The sequence below is a fragment of the Dama dama genome, chromosome 29, assembly GCF_033118175.1.
Source record: "Dama dama isolate Ldn47 chromosome 29, ASM3311817v1, whole genome shotgun sequence".
Classification (NCBI taxonomy): Eukaryota; Metazoa; Chordata; class Mammalia; order Artiodactyla; family Cervidae; genus Dama; species Dama dama.
In genome coordinates, this window is record NC_083709.1 from 56,407,971 (window position 1) to 56,423,530 (window position 15,560).

The 15,560-nt window shown below is 36.2% G+C and overlaps 1 protein-coding gene across 1 annotated transcript in view; it reads right to left on the reverse strand.

Annotated features, from left to right (window-relative positions):
• Positions 1 to 15,020, reverse strand: part of ALDH1A1 (aldehyde dehydrogenase 1 family member A1) — a 53,237-nt gene extending 38,217 nt beyond the window's left edge. Inside the window, exons 1-2 of the mRNA XM_061132936.1 lie at positions 14,865 to 15,020; positions 548 to 652 (exon numbers count right to left, since the gene is read on the reverse strand). Of these exons, the coding sequence (XP_060988919.1) occupies positions 548 to 652; positions 14,865 to 14,930 (171 nt within the window). The 5' untranslated portion in view covers positions 14,931 to 15,020. The remainder of the gene's footprint in view (positions 1 to 547; positions 653 to 14,864) is intronic.
• Between the last annotated feature and the right edge of the window lie 540 nt (positions 15,021 to 15,560).

Sequence of the window (15,560 nt, forward strand, 5' to 3'; positions counted from 1 at the left end):
AAATTATCACCATAAAAGTTAGCTTTTGTTGTTACATTATTAGCTAGAAGGAAACAACACAATTTGTGATTCAACTTAAATCCTTTAAAATTCAGTTTTTTAGGTACTAATTAATGCTAATTCAGTGATTGTTAATGCAATGACTTGGCAATCTATTGTTACTAAATTCCTGTATTAAAAATTTTTTTTAGTTTCCTTTTGTCACTTAAGAAAAATGTTTTATATAAATAAAGGATTTCTCCGCTTTTTAAACCTATGACCACTCACTTCATACGCAGTCTGTTCATACAATAAATATAGGCACTATTTCAATTGAAAAACAAGCAAGGAAAATAATATGAAAAGAATCTCCACATGCAGAAGAACAGGTTCATCATTATTACGTGACTATTGAGTACCCTTTATGTACCAAGAATATTTCCCCAGATGCCCTGGAAACCATATTTTCATGACATGACTATTTGAAGATGGAATAGGGGTTAGGTACTCAGAATGGTGAGAAACAAAGAAACCTGGCATAAAATGCAAATAGTGTTACAAAACTCACCTTATCTCCTTCTTCCACCTCACAGAGTTTCTCCTCAGTTGCGGGATTAAAGACTGGAAATTTCTTACCACTCACTGAACTATGCCATTCATTGTTTATGAAGATCTGTAGGCAGAAGGTAAGTAAAAAGGCATTTAAATATCCAGCCAATTTCAGAAACTTTTTATAAACTTAAACTAAAGCACTAAGTAAAGCCAATGTTTCAACTTCACTTCCCTCAGCTACTTGCCTTCTCCAGGAATTTTTTGACTGTTTAAAACATTTTACACACAAACACACACATGCATGCATATATAACACACTAAAATAAAGTAATACTTTACAATTTCACTAAGATATGAGGTCATTTAAAGAACAGAAAATACAGACTGGAGAAAACAAGTTAGAAAAAGATGCTGTTATCTTAAATAACCATGAATTTGAGGCAAGAGTGAAGGCTTAATTGGGCTTGATCTTTATGAATCATTGTCTATTTTCCACTTCAGATTCTGAACATGCTCATCTTGGGCTACTGGTGATTTGGTATGGTAAGTGACTATTTTCTGATCCTTTAGTTTACTGTCTTAAAAGTAGCCTGAGGGAGGACTTTCAAAGAAGATTGCTTAGGAAAAAAATCAGTTAGTGACATTTTTCCATCGACTTTTTAAAGACATAAGGGTTTCATTCTTCTTTTTAAAAGGTTATCTAGTAAATTATTTGTCCTCAGATGAAATCAGGTACTAGATTTCCTAGTTCTATCTATGAGAAAGAGACCTGCACCTAAAGAAACAGGGGGTCCAGAAAATAATTGAATTTTGTTCTGTGTACACAAAGAGTAAGAATATTAAGAAGTGTTAGTACGTCATTTTAAAAGTCTGTTTCAATTTTTGCAATACTGAACTTAACATTTCTTTATGGAAACTATAATACCTTTGATATCTCATTCATCTTTTCACAGAATAAAAATATCTTATGTAGCCAAATTAAGAAGTACTATTTTTGTGATGAATAAAGTTATGTTTTATTTCTGACAAAAGCTAGAATTTCTTCTATCTCCTTTCATCCCATTATTTCTTGTTTATTCTCTTTTTTCTTATTCATTATTGAAATACAAAAAAATCATAACTACAGTGTTGAATATTATGTATTGTGACATCCTGTTAGATTATTTTTACAATATGAACTAGTTTAATTCTAAACCACAGGTAATTGACCCATGAAATTTAACATGAAAGGTGACATACACAGTGTATCTGTAATATATACCTTAACTCAGACATCTCCTCTTAACTTGATATTTAAAGATTAGTTATTAATTGTGCAACTCTGAGGGAGAATGTATTGAAACACTGCCCCTCAAGGTTTAAATTGGTTGTTATGCTAAATACAAATTACTGAACTATTTAAGATTTCCCAGTGACAACTCTCAAGATTATACATTGTTGATTTAAATATTTATATTGTGTATATTTGAAATAAAAGTAGTCTTTTAAATTAACCTGTGAGTTTGCACTGACTTAGCTATTCTGTGCAGTGTCCAAATTTAGCTTAACATTCTGTCAAATTAATAAGATATATATTACTATATATCACAAAATGCTTACATATAATTAATTCTATATTCTGTGATTTACAAGATTGTTACCAAAAAAAAAAAAATTATTACAAAAGCATTCCCTGTTCTCCTACACATCTACTATAAAGCTTGTCACTTTTTTAAAAACTCATTTTTAAATGTCTGCCTTCCCTCTTAAGCTGTAAGTTAAGATAAGGTCAAGGACAGTGTGTGTCTGTTTCTCTGATTTATCCTCAGAACAGAAAAATCCCAGCCAAAGTGTTCAGCACAATCCCAGCCCTTAAGTGATCTTAACCTCAGTGAAGAGTGAAGAATTCTTAACTAAATAACTTAAAAATTGAATCAAAGAACCTAGAATCCAGTAGTTACATATGGATAGGATCTATAATATTCTGCACATGTGTCCACTCTGATATTTTGACTTGCTAAAAAAAAACAAGAGGAAGGATATGTCTCCTTATTTGCCTATTCATGCCAATGTAACCTATGTATTTGGAGGAGTTCCAAAGAATTGTAGTGCTAGCCTGGAACTGACAGGAAAAAGATGTGGACATGAATAAATAAAAGGGGAAGTTGTACAAAGCAGTTCAGATAAAGAGAACAGATGTCCAAAGACACAAATATGGAAGTTTGAGAAAGATAGAAGTATCAAGAAAATCCCTGTTTCTCTGATAGGGTAATATAATACAGATGAAGACCATAAAATTCCTATTAACCTCTAAGAAAAAATATAAACATCTTAATTGAACTTAAAGAAAAATAAATTTAGATTACAACTACTGCCTTGCTCAACATCTTTTGGAGTGATTCAACATTGTAGCTATTTTTTTTTATTTACAATATTTTATTTAATGATAAAATTCATTTTTAAAAGATGGCTGAGGGAGAAATAAAAAACTGTTATACCATTATTGTAAACATAAGATTTAAATATTCAATGAAATTTATCTTTAGATACTAAGAAAAGTTAGAGGAAATTTATGATGAACAAGAAAATATCATCAACTTATAGTCATAGCTTAATTGTGCATAGAAGCCTTGCTCTGATTGCTTATCCACTTTTTACCCTAGATGAAGTTTAAGTGGTTTTAGCCTACTTGTGAAAATCAAATCTACTTTCAAAGGATAAACATTTATTATCTTTCGATAGCAAAGACATTAAAAATAATTTGTTCTAAGTTCTAAAGGCAAATTTGAGTGAAATTCTTCCTTTTTTGGCCTAACAACAAATCTTAATCTCGTACAAATAGTTGAAACAAGTGTAGATACCTAAAATTGACTGCTTTGAAAGAAACAAATACTAGGCTGAATGTGTAAATTTTGGTATGTTTGCTAAAGAGTCCTTCACTATATATTATCTTTTTTCCCTGAAGTTATTGTAGACTTTGCAGTTCATATTCTTCAAGTTTACAGTGTTTTCTTTCTTATATCTTTAGCCCTATTTTTCCCCCAAGAGATCACTGGGAAGCACCTTAATCAAAGTGTCCCAAGTTCAGCTCATTGTCATGTCTAGCTTTACACTGCTCTCACTGCAAACTAAGGTTTTAAAATTTGTTCTTGCATTCTGTCTCTCTCTGTCTCTCTCTGTCTGTCTCTCTCTCTCACACACACACACACACACACACGTACACCTTTCCTCTTCTGTTAAAGACACACAGAACCCCTACTCACCCTTTTTTATCACTGTGTTCTATGCTACCTGGAGAAGGGAAAGTCTACGCCCTCCAGCATTCTGGCCTGGAGAATTCCATGGACCGTATAGTCCGTGGGGTCTCAAAGAGTCGGACATGACTGAGCAACTTTCACTCACTCACTCACTCTATATGATCATAAAAAAGAAAAACAAAAAAACCTTTCCCTGTTCTCCCTGCCCCCTATCTCTGCCTAATTGATTTTTCATCTTATAATCTTCCTAAGAAAAACCAGTTCAAATTGTGGCACCTTCTCAGAACATGTAGGTTGTTCTCCCTTCTCAAACTCTTCAGCATGGGGTTCGAGGTATGTCACCACTTGTCCCCAAGATCATTTTCCAACCTTTTATCCCACTCTTTCCCCTTTGTTTCAGCCTCATTCTACTTTGTTTCTCAGACTGGAGTTTCATTATTTTCTTCTCCTCATACTTCAAATCTTTTAAAATGTCATTTCCTCCTGAGGAGTTGGTCCAGTTGGATTTAACCTCTTTTTTTTCTTTTCTCTTTCCTAACATAGTATTTTTATCCTACTAATAAATTACTTATTATGTTTTGTTTTGAATTAAAGCTAGCTATCTACACATCAGCTCATCAGATAACAAACAGAAACTAAAGACATCATGTTATTTGCCCTAGATTCTTTAGCCAGCCTTGCAAATTTCTAATTCTGCATTTTCTCTACTCTAAAGATAGTATGACCTCCTCCAGTTTTATATCTCTAAACTAAGAGAGCACAAAGTCTCCCCCGTCAGAAATATGCCCAGAACTCCACCCCTCCACAGTGCAATTTCACCAAAATTCTAATAAAAAAGAAGGTACAGAATGTATTGTGTTTTGTTAGGCCCGTGGTGAAGCTTTTCATCTCCCACCTAAGTCCTCTTACACTGATAATTTGTGGTTTCAACTTTTCAATAATATGCTCTCAATATATTACAACTTACTTTTTTAAAAATTTATTTATTTTAATTGAAGGCTAATTGCTTTACAATATTGTAGTGGTTTTTGCCACACATTGACATGAATCAGCCACGGGTGTACATGTGTTCCCCATCCTGAACCCCCCTCTCATCTCCCTCCCCATCCCATCCCTCAGGGTCACCCCAATGTATTACAAATTATTTAATCCCTTTATACATTCTCTTTGGTGAAAGAACCATTATAATATGTATGTACCATCTATTTTCATTATCAGACTCTTGTATTTAAACTGTACATAAAACTCCCTTTTCAGATTAAAGTCAGTGAATATTTTGTAAATGAGCATTAAAGTAAGAACAGAAGCTTATCTATCCTCCTCCAGGCTACTAAAGAGATCAGTGGCAGATGATCTCAAATTACCAGCAATTACTCTGCACCTTTAATATAGGGGGACACAGTGAACTTAATTTTTGTTCGAATTTGTGCTTACATTCATATGACACAAATGGTCGCTTTTGTTTTATCAGAAAATTGTTGGTCAGATAATGAGTAGACACCTGAGAAATACTCTGTTAGTAATAGGGAAACATGGAAGATTAGTGAGCTATGACCCTGCTTCCAAGTAGCTGTGATCTAAAAGGAGAGTATATTACATCATGATCAGTCAGTAAAGAATTGAAGATTGTAGAGTGCAATGGCCAAAGCAGTGCTTTAATTAGTAACTTGCACAGAGAAACTCATAGAAGAAAGGAGCATGGCCTAGAAGAATGCAGCCTTGAAAATTAGGACTAAATTGGTAGAAAGAAGGAAAACAAGGAGCAGAGAGAGGGAACCCTCTTGGAATATTTGGAACACAGTCGAGAGATCAGCCCCAAGCAGAGAATTCCAGTGGAAACAAGTCTTAGATAAATTCCAACAGTGAAAATGAAACCAGTTAGTGATGGATCTTGACACCCAAGTTACTCTACCCTGGGTGTTATAAGACAGTGGCCGGATCAAATGGATGTTTTAGAAATACTGATTTTAACGTACCAAAAATGGATTTGAGATAGAGCAAACAGTCAGGCTTCTCTGGTGGCTCAATAGTAAAGAATCTGCCTGCCAGTGCAGGAGACACAGGTTCGATCCCTGGCCTGGGAAGATCCCCTGGAGAAGGAAATGACAATGCACTCCAGTATTCTTGCCTGGGAAATCACATGGACAGAGAGGCCTCATGGCCTACTGCCCATAGGGTCACAAAAGTTTCAGACAAGATAGACTTAGTGACTAAACAAAAACAACAAACAGCATCCAGGGCATTAGCCTAGAGACCATTTTAACCTTCCAGGCATGAGGTCTTAAGGCTTTAGTGAAGAGTGATGTATCAATATAGTCTGCAAATTATCAATGATATACATTCTCCCCCAAACAGCAGCCTTTCAGTATAAAAACAAAATTTGGCATAGATAATGAGATGAAAGAATCAGGCATTGTACCATCCTTTCCTTCCCCTTAACTGTGGAGAATTTATTGGTAGGGACTATATTGACCATCTTTTTCTCTGTTTTAATTTTATCCAGTTTATATATGCCTTACAGCCAACTGTGTAGCTGAATATTTTTGAATAATTGTCCTTCCTATAGTTATATAAAATGGTTATATGGAGATGTATAGGTTAATAAATGTTTATTAAAATGATTATGAAACCATTTTTATGTCTGTTGAAATGATCTATCCTGATTACAACTTCATTTTCCATTTGCTGTTTACCTTTAGCAAGTTTGGAGGGAAAGGGATCATGCTATAAAAGTAAAAAACAATTATTGGATCCTATTTAACCACTATATTAACTATATTCTAATTACGAAGTTTGGACTCAGGATACTTTTGAATAATATATAAGTGCAGTAGACTCCAAGTTCACAATACTGATGGGAAATTATAGATGCCTAGGCATACTCTTAAACTTCAAGTGCTTCTTACTTGGGGAAACAATCAATGGAAATGTTGAGGCAACTTAATAATTGATTTTTACTCTTTAAATTTTAGATATGTCAGATTGTAAGAGATACATTATATAAATTTTGATTTAAAAAAAGAAAACGGCTGTTTCCTGAATGTAGTTTAGTGTCCAAGAATAAGTCATAATTTTGAAAGAAAGAAAGCCTTTCCTGAGCAAAAGTTCTTATAGCTTAGTGTCTTTGATATACAGCTACAGTTCTAAATACATAGGCACTTTCCTCAAAATATGACTGCTTTAGATGTAGTTAGATTTGTCTAATAGGCAAATAAAACCTATTAGCCTTATGTGCTAAGATTTTGAAACCTGTTGGCTTGAAAGAGAAGCCCTGACTCCCTGCAAAAGTCCCTTGGGGTGCCCCAAATTCACCTGATCTATGCAGGACTGCAACCGGGCCAGCAGCTCTGGATGCCGTAAGAGAAGCCAGCACTTTCTTGGTGGCAGAGAGATTTTAACAGATCACATTTTCAATGCACAAAGAATCTCTTTTAAGTCACGCCAAGAGTGAGGAAGGTTGAAGGGATTCTCCGTTTTATGTCACCTGTGTGAAATTCCAAACCTGAGATCCTGAGTTTCGGCCATGTGAAATAATGGGTACAGTTGAAAACGTATAGGAAGTGATGGATGTTGTAAATGTGTTAACTTTTCCCCAGCATTAGGAAACTAAAATGTACCAAAGACCCGGAGGGTGGGAAGTGGGGCAGGGAGAAAGAACCAAGATGGGAGCTGATAAGAGAGAGAAACTAAGCAAAAGTCAGGTGGGGGTGTTAAACATTTAAAAGAATCAAAGCTAGATCTTCTGGCAATTATTTTTAACTCAAACCCCGAGGCAGCAAAGCAAAATGTTGAGACTCAAAGTAAAAAAAAAAAAAAAATCCAAAAGGAAATTAAGGAGGAAATAACAGATGGGAGGAAAATGCTTAACTGCAGTCAAAAGAATGAAAACAAAATGAGAGGGTGGCCAAAACAAAAGTAGGAGAAATAAAGTTTTTCTTTTTCATTTCTGTTTTATATTGCAGTCTGAATTCAGTAACATGAGTGTATACTCTTTTCTTACTTGTCTTTGGAAGAGGCTTTTCATCCTTTTCAACTCAATCGGGGAAAAAGAAAAGATGCTGAAGCTTTCCTGTTTTGAGCCACATCATCATTTTGTCCCATAGCTGACAAAAATACTCATCAATAATTTCCATATATTATGTATACCCTATATCAGAGGTAAGCTGCAGAAGCACTCAAAAGTTCTGTAAATATTTAATACTTAACAATACCAAGACCCAATAATATAATTGCTTGCATATATACCTTCCTTCTAAAGAAAGTGCCAAATGTAGAGCATAACTCAGCTGTTTGATATTTACATTTCTTTGACTTTCGAAAAAGTATTCGGAGAGCAGTGGAAATGGTCAGTTAATGGAATCAGGGTGAGGGAGAGAGTTGTTCAGACAAAATTTTAACAAGTGTGATGTTTATGCAAATGCCCAGTCAAGAAATTCACATTACTAATTCCAACATTACAATAAAGGTATCAGGTATAGATATTATAGTATCAGAAAGTCAAATATTAACAACATTTTACATACCTTGCAAGCAATGCTGGTATTTGTGGGAACTTTTGACAGACTCATACACACTTACACACTCGCACACACGTTATACTCAAAATGTATCACTATGATGAAATCCAGTTTACACAAAAATTTACTTTTCTGATTTGTTTATTAGCAGTGGCTCTTAATTAAATGTTTAATAATGAAGTGATTATTGCTCATATTCTTTGGAACAGGGCTCAATGTGGCCACTTCAATCTAATAAATGTATAACACATTTGGCCACAATTATAATAGCATCATGGATACCCAAATCACCACCACTCTAAGCTAGATAATTGCCACTTTAAGACAAGTGCATGGCCGTTTTATCAAGGCTAGTATTCCCAGGAGGGTTCTTTTATGCTGATCTGTGTTATATCATCCCATAGATTACCCAGGCCATTTTAGAGATACTAATCTAACTTTGGGTTGCTCTTCAAATGAATTGTTTCTCATACTCTTTAAGAGTGTTTCTCACCCCACCCCCTTATTCTGGCAAGTAGTTATTGACAAATAGGTGAAGTCCAGTTTAAGGAAACCCTGTGAACACTTGTTCTGAGAGCCTTTATGAAATGGGAATAACACCCTCTTTTAGGGGATGTGCTATTTACTTTAGGATTTTGTTGATAAGATTTTCTTAAAGCTAGGCAGGTACCTGAGAACAAAACAGTTTGCCAAGACACAGTCTTCAAAGATGAGTTAAATATTACATTCTTAAAGAAGGTTTATATCCCAGGAAAAAAATCAAAGTTGGTTCCATCACTGCTTGTGTCCATGATCTAGTTCTTGCTGGACTTAGCACTTTCTGAAGGAGAAAATAAATACTTCTGGCCTGGCTGGGTGTGAGTGGACTTTCCTGTTTCTCCCAGAAAGTGTGACAGTCCCTTTCTGGGAGAAACAGGACGTCAGGTCCCTAATTCAATGGTGACCACTGTGTAGGTAAAGTTATAAGACTGACTCAATGCTTTTAAACAATTGCTGCTGATCAACAGACCATGCTTTAAGTAGCATCAACAAATCCTAGAAGTCTGTTAGAAATCCAGAATACCAGACCTCACCTCAGACCTATAGCATTGGAATTTGCATTTCAACATGGTCTGTGTCACTTACATAATTAAATTTGAGATTATACCACTCTGGAGTATCTTCTTTCTACCAGTCCCCTTGTTTAGGGATCTGATGTCCAAATCATCTCTCTTCTCTTATCATCCAAATTTCCATTCTCTCAGTCAGAGTAAGGGATGAATGATACAAATTAGGTAACAGATGCAAAAGCACTTGCTAAAGACAATCTAATGAGATTCAAATATTAAATACTGCTATTTTCAGTGTTTAAGGAAAAAAATGAACTCTCGTGGAAAAGAATCAGATCTGAAATGAGAAGATTCAGCTCATTCTGTTTTTGCCTCTTAAAAGCTGTGTGACCTTGAACAAGTCACTTAAACTATCTGAGCTCAGGTTCCTCAGCTTTAAAATGAGACATGAGAAACATCCTCCCTAGCTCCTTCCCAGCAGCTAATTATGAACTTCAAATGAGACCAACAGATGAATGTAGTTTTGAACTGTGACATGCAGTGTAACCATCTGATTTGCTTACATTGCAGTGCTTACATTGGCAGCTAAAAATTTTTAGAATTCTAGGAGTCATCTTGGGAAGGAGAGGGTTAAAAGGAGCCTGGACCAAGGAGCTACTAAATAAGTGCCAGGCACTTTTCACAAATTACCCTAACAGCCACTTTCCAAGGTAGTCATTATTATTCCTAATTTACAGACAAGGGAACTGAAACTCAAGGAGCTTAGAAGCTTGGCCAAGGTCATATCATTAAATAAGTAGAAGAGTTGAAAATCGAAGCCAGGCTTTTCTTGTTAAGCTACCTCACCTTGCAGCCATCCCGCTATTTGTTCAACTGCTTCCCAGCCAAGAGCAAACAAAATATTGCATCAGTCAGAGGGGAGCTAAACGATCTCCCAAAAGAAAGCATTGCCACGGCAGAGTCATCTTTGTCTAGAACTGAAGTCCTGTCCCGTTCCAAGCACCCCTCAGTGGTTTGCACAAATGAAACCCATCAGGCAGTCTGGCAGCAGCCTCATCTCCAGCCTTATGCATGCTCTCTCTTCCTCACCTCATGCCGACCATGGCCGCCTTTGGATAGTTCCTTGAATATACCACGCCCTTGTCCACAGATATCCCTGCAGGTGTTCTTACTCTGGGTCTTCGTTCCTCAATTCCATGGCCACCTTATGTCTGCCTCCCTCAGACTTCCCTTAACTGTCCCCTTTCCTAAAGAGGCTTTCCTTGACACCTCATCCAAAGAAAGCTCTTCTCCTCATATTGTCTCAGCTTTCAGTTTTCTTCTTTTTAGTTTTCTTCCCACCCGCTCCAGGAATACAAGCTCCATGAGGCAAGAATCATTCTTGCTTTCTGATATCATAAGACCTAACACAGAACAGTTCAATGATTTGGTAAATAAAGGGATATAAAATGAGAGAGAGGAAGGGAAAGAAGGAGAAAGGAGTAAAAAGAATGGGATATTTGGAAATGCTTGTGGCCTGAATTTAATAGGAGATAATGGTGAACACACACACATACACACACATACTTTAAATTGTGCCTAGCACATAGTATTCAATGATTCATAAACATTCTTTATCAAAAACATATCTTTAACCTACATGGGTTAAGTGATAATACCAGAAAAGTAGGAAAATATATCCTCCTCCAAACAAAATTTATTATTCCCTAGGAGTTGAAGAAATGCAGTTCTCACAGGAATCGCACACCTGTGTCATAGTCTTCTGCATCACTGCCTTTCCCAGCTCCAACACCACCTTTTCAATCAAAGTGGAAAGTCTGTTTGTTTCCAGCCTTTCTTATTGTTCTCCTCTTTTTCTAAATTGGTGGCAAACTTCCTCCTGTTGGCCTGGAAACAGCTGAGCACCAGCTGGAAAGGCTCATAGGCATGTCGCCTCCAGTGATCAGGAATGGACAAATGAAAGTCAGAATAAAGATAGGCTAGGAGGCCAGCAACTCCCTGTCCCAAAGTAGTGATACTGGTCTTGACGAGTCACTTGGGGTGAGGGCTAAAGCTGCCAGCATTCCAAGTCTAGCTTTGTCATTTACTAGCTGTGTAACTTAAGGAAAGTTACTTAGCCACTCTCTTCTTCAGTCTCCTCAACTACAAAGCAGGAATAGTAACATTCTTATAGGATTATTGTAAAGAGTAAATAAAATCATCATAAATAACTAAGTCATTGGCACAGAGTAAACACAATGAAACTTAACTATATTTCCTATCTGTGTGTCTGTGTGGGTATGTGAATGTCATTAGCCAATGAAGATCTTTTCTAGCACGAATAAGTCATTCATTATTGAGTGAGCTACATTTAAGAGCCAAACTAAAGATTTGGGGGTTTGATTCCTGTCTGAGAAAGCTTTCTTCTTGAATTTTCTATTTGTCTTTAAGGTAGAAAACAGTGTTGTAAAGAGAGAAAGGAAAACAAAGATACCAAATCCTGTAAGAGAAAGTTCTTGATCCCTGAAATCCAGGATAAACCCTTGCAACTTAGCTCCAATGAAATCCTTGTCAGGTGGGGCATGACTGTGCAAGAAAGAGTGACAGAAGAGCTAGGGGATGACAATGAAATGAGAAGAACCCTTGTGGGAAACAGGTCTAGGAAAGGCTGAGTAAAAGAAGGTCCTGGGAAATTGGATGGAATTCAGGAAAATAAATAGGACTAAGATGGCTGATGTTAATCGATCACTTCCCATGTGTCAGGTTATTTCAAGGGCTTCGTATGCATTAAACGCATGTAATGCTTTCTTCAACCTTAAGAATTCCCATTTTACATGTAAGGAAACCAAGGCAGCGAGAGGTAATGTAGTTTGCCCAAAGATCACATAATTTCCCAAGAAGCTCATCCTTTAAAAGGATGAGCAGAGAGCTGGCAGAGATAGAGTTTGTTTAGAATTGGAAAGGGGGGGATATAAGGATAGAGACAGACTCTGAGTTTGAGTGCATTTATACTGATGTTACTGAGATTTTAAATTCCAAAAACTTTGGTATCATTTTAGAAAGTATTTCTTAAACTCTGATCTCTGTTTTATGTACCTTAAAAAAGTAAGTGGACTGTAAAGTCATAAAAGTTATGCATCAATGGCATCTTTTGTTTGGACTAGAAGCAGTCTCAAGCTTGAGAGCGTGTATAGTTCTTCTACTGTAGTTGCAATAGTTTTTTGTTACTCAGTCTTGTTTGTCTCTTTCCTCCACCTTGCCCCAACAACCAACATATTCTAGTGATAATAAACATGAACACTAAAATAGTGCAAGAAAAATAACATAGTTTAGGGGCTTGCTATAGAAGATAATTTCTCAGACACTATGAAATCCCTTGCTTATTTTGTTTGCAACCAGGAAAGTTAGTTAATAACCATCTTTTTCCAACTCCTCTTGCAAGTGCAAATCCAATACAGTTCTTCAGTTAGGCACAGTAAAAAGAAAATGCTAAGGCATTTGAAAAAGCTCACCCATTTAGATTTAATTACATACATAACTGGTGTCCTCCCAAGTGTGAAAATGCTGTAACCAATAAATCAGACAATAAAATGCTATCTGAGCAGAACAGATTTATAGAGTAGATGTGTGAGCAATCGAAATTCACTGACTTGCTTGCATTGGGTATTTTTACCCAGAAAAGTTCTTATATGCAAGAGCAAATTCCTGCTCTTGGAATCTTGCCTCCTTTTGAGCACTTAGGTCAGTTAGTTTCCCTAGAGGGTGTTCTTGTGTAATGACTTTTAAATGAACAGGCGATTTTAATCTTAAAATCATCTCTATATGTTAAAGAATCATGAGACCTGTGTTTGTATATATATATTTGAGGACTATCTCATTTGTTCACCTTTCTCACATGTTTAATTAAGAACTACTTAATGAAACTTAGTTCAGTAGAAAGAATATTTCATTTTTGCTGAAAATTCACAGACAAGGAAGACTTCAAACTTTTGCAAACCAAATTTTTAAAAGATGTGACATTCAGACTACCAAAAAATGTGACATTCAGACTATCAAAATATCTTCCCAGTATCATGGGGAAAAACAAAACAAAACTGTGTTATAATAGTAAGGGGATAATTCAATCATTGCCAGTGGTTTTGATCTTTATGAAATGAATGCATTTTTAAATGTATTTACTTTGGATTGAAATATCTTGCAAATGACAAACAATAAGAAAGTTGGGAAAACTGGAGTCTTGTTATCTGTTAGGCGTGCTTTTGCCAAGTGCAAAATCTTTGGAGGGTATAGTCTCATCGCATTTTTCATGTTCCCATTTGGAATAAAATTAAATGGACAAAAATATTTTCCCTTTTAATAAAACCTTGTAAAAATAATACTTTAATACACTTTATAACTGTTGGTCAACCATGTTAGAGGCACAATCTGATCTCTGCAGACACTTTTCTATGGAAAAGAGCCAGTCAGCTGAACAACTTCCTCATTTGTTATGCTTATGAAAATGAAAATTTAACAAACTAGAATTTCAAAACCATCCATTGTTACAAGTAAGGAAATAATAATAGCAGGACTTTATCATTAACTTACAGTGCTCTTGGAATTTTCTTGGTTAATTCAGATAGCAAAGTGGCTCTCCCTGAGTGGGAATAGTTCCTTCCTTACTTTCCTTTCTGCATCACACCATAAAGCTCACTTCGTAAATGATCTCGGTTAGATTGTTTGTTTTATTTGTTTCTCTAAAAATTCTAGGCTCTGACTAGAAAGCAGCAATGTAACAGTGTGAAACAGGCAAAGTTCAGAGATACTCCTGATTGACTCAAATAGGATCCATTTCCTCCTTCTCCCTAACTGTGGATTTTTAAGTCTAGGTCTGGCTCCTGCTCTTGTTTCTCTAAATATTTATCAGCTAACAATTACATGCCAGCTCCAATGGCAACAAATTTGGCTGAAGAAATAAATAAGAAGGCTTTCTTTTCCCAAATATGCTAAATAATGCAAGGACCATGTAGTGTTTTGTAACTGGAGTTTTCCTTCATCCAATTATCAGATTCAGGTCTTTTGATTTTAACACTTATTTGACATATATAAAAATCAAGCTACTTCAGTATGCTCTGTTTTACTTCACTATATTCTGTTTCTCTCTCTCTCTCTTTTTTTTTTTCTTTTAAAAAAACGATTTCCCACTTGTTTGCCTGTCTCCAGTAAGTTTCTCTAGTATTTGCCTCTCTTATACATGCTGGGTGCTCTGCCTAAAGTTAATAGAACTGCTTAGTAAAGTCCACTGAATCCTGGCACAAGAACCTATTACAGCGAAGAGCATTCCTCTTACTTAGAAATATTTTAAGAAATAAATTTCTGAAAAGTTGCCTGATACGATTTAGAATTCATTATGTGATCAAGACACTAAACCCAGACCTGCATTTTGCAAGCCTTTTATTTTTATATTTGCAAAGGGCTCTCTACACCAGTTTACTTAAATTGACCTTTTGTGCTTTAAATAAATGTAGTTTTTATAAAGCTGAGGCAAAGCAGCAAGCAGAAGTTGTACTAACCTTAGTATATTTAAACTTCACATTGGTGAGTGGGGCAGGTACGTCTGGCATGGCTGAGGACGACATTGCTGGTTCCGCTCCTGGAACACAGGTGACAGGCTCAGCGATTTGGTTCTGATAGAGCACTTGGCTTTATTTGTTCCTTTTTATCTGCATGGGCTAAGGTTTATTTGCATACTGAGATATGATTGGATGAACAAACTCGGAGCAAAAAGAAAACGACACTACTTATTTGTAACACCTAGAGCAGGAAGCCCTTGACTTTAAACTTAAATCCTTAAGAAACCAGTGCTCCAGCACTGAAGCTGCGTCCGGAGACAAGGCACTATTTACAGACGAATTAATTTACAAAGCCGAAACCTGTGATAAGGGTACGAAGCGCAGCTGCTCTGGCCACTAAGGCCAGTTATTATTTTTTTGGCTTTTCGTGCTTTTTATGTCACTGTGAAACTTTCTGTGTTCTGACGGACTTGGAATCAGAGAATTCGAGGATTGAAAAGGAATCTCAAAGGGCACTTGTTCTCAGCAAAGGCTAGTGAGGCAAGGACCCTGGCCAGGTGTCTTTAGGACAGTGCTATCCACGAATCTGTCCATGTCCCAGAAAAGCAGGGTGCTTTCCTTAGGTCCCCTCTAGAGACCCCACCCCAAGGCCACTTTAAAAGAATCATACCCATCGAATGTATTTCAGTGCTTGGT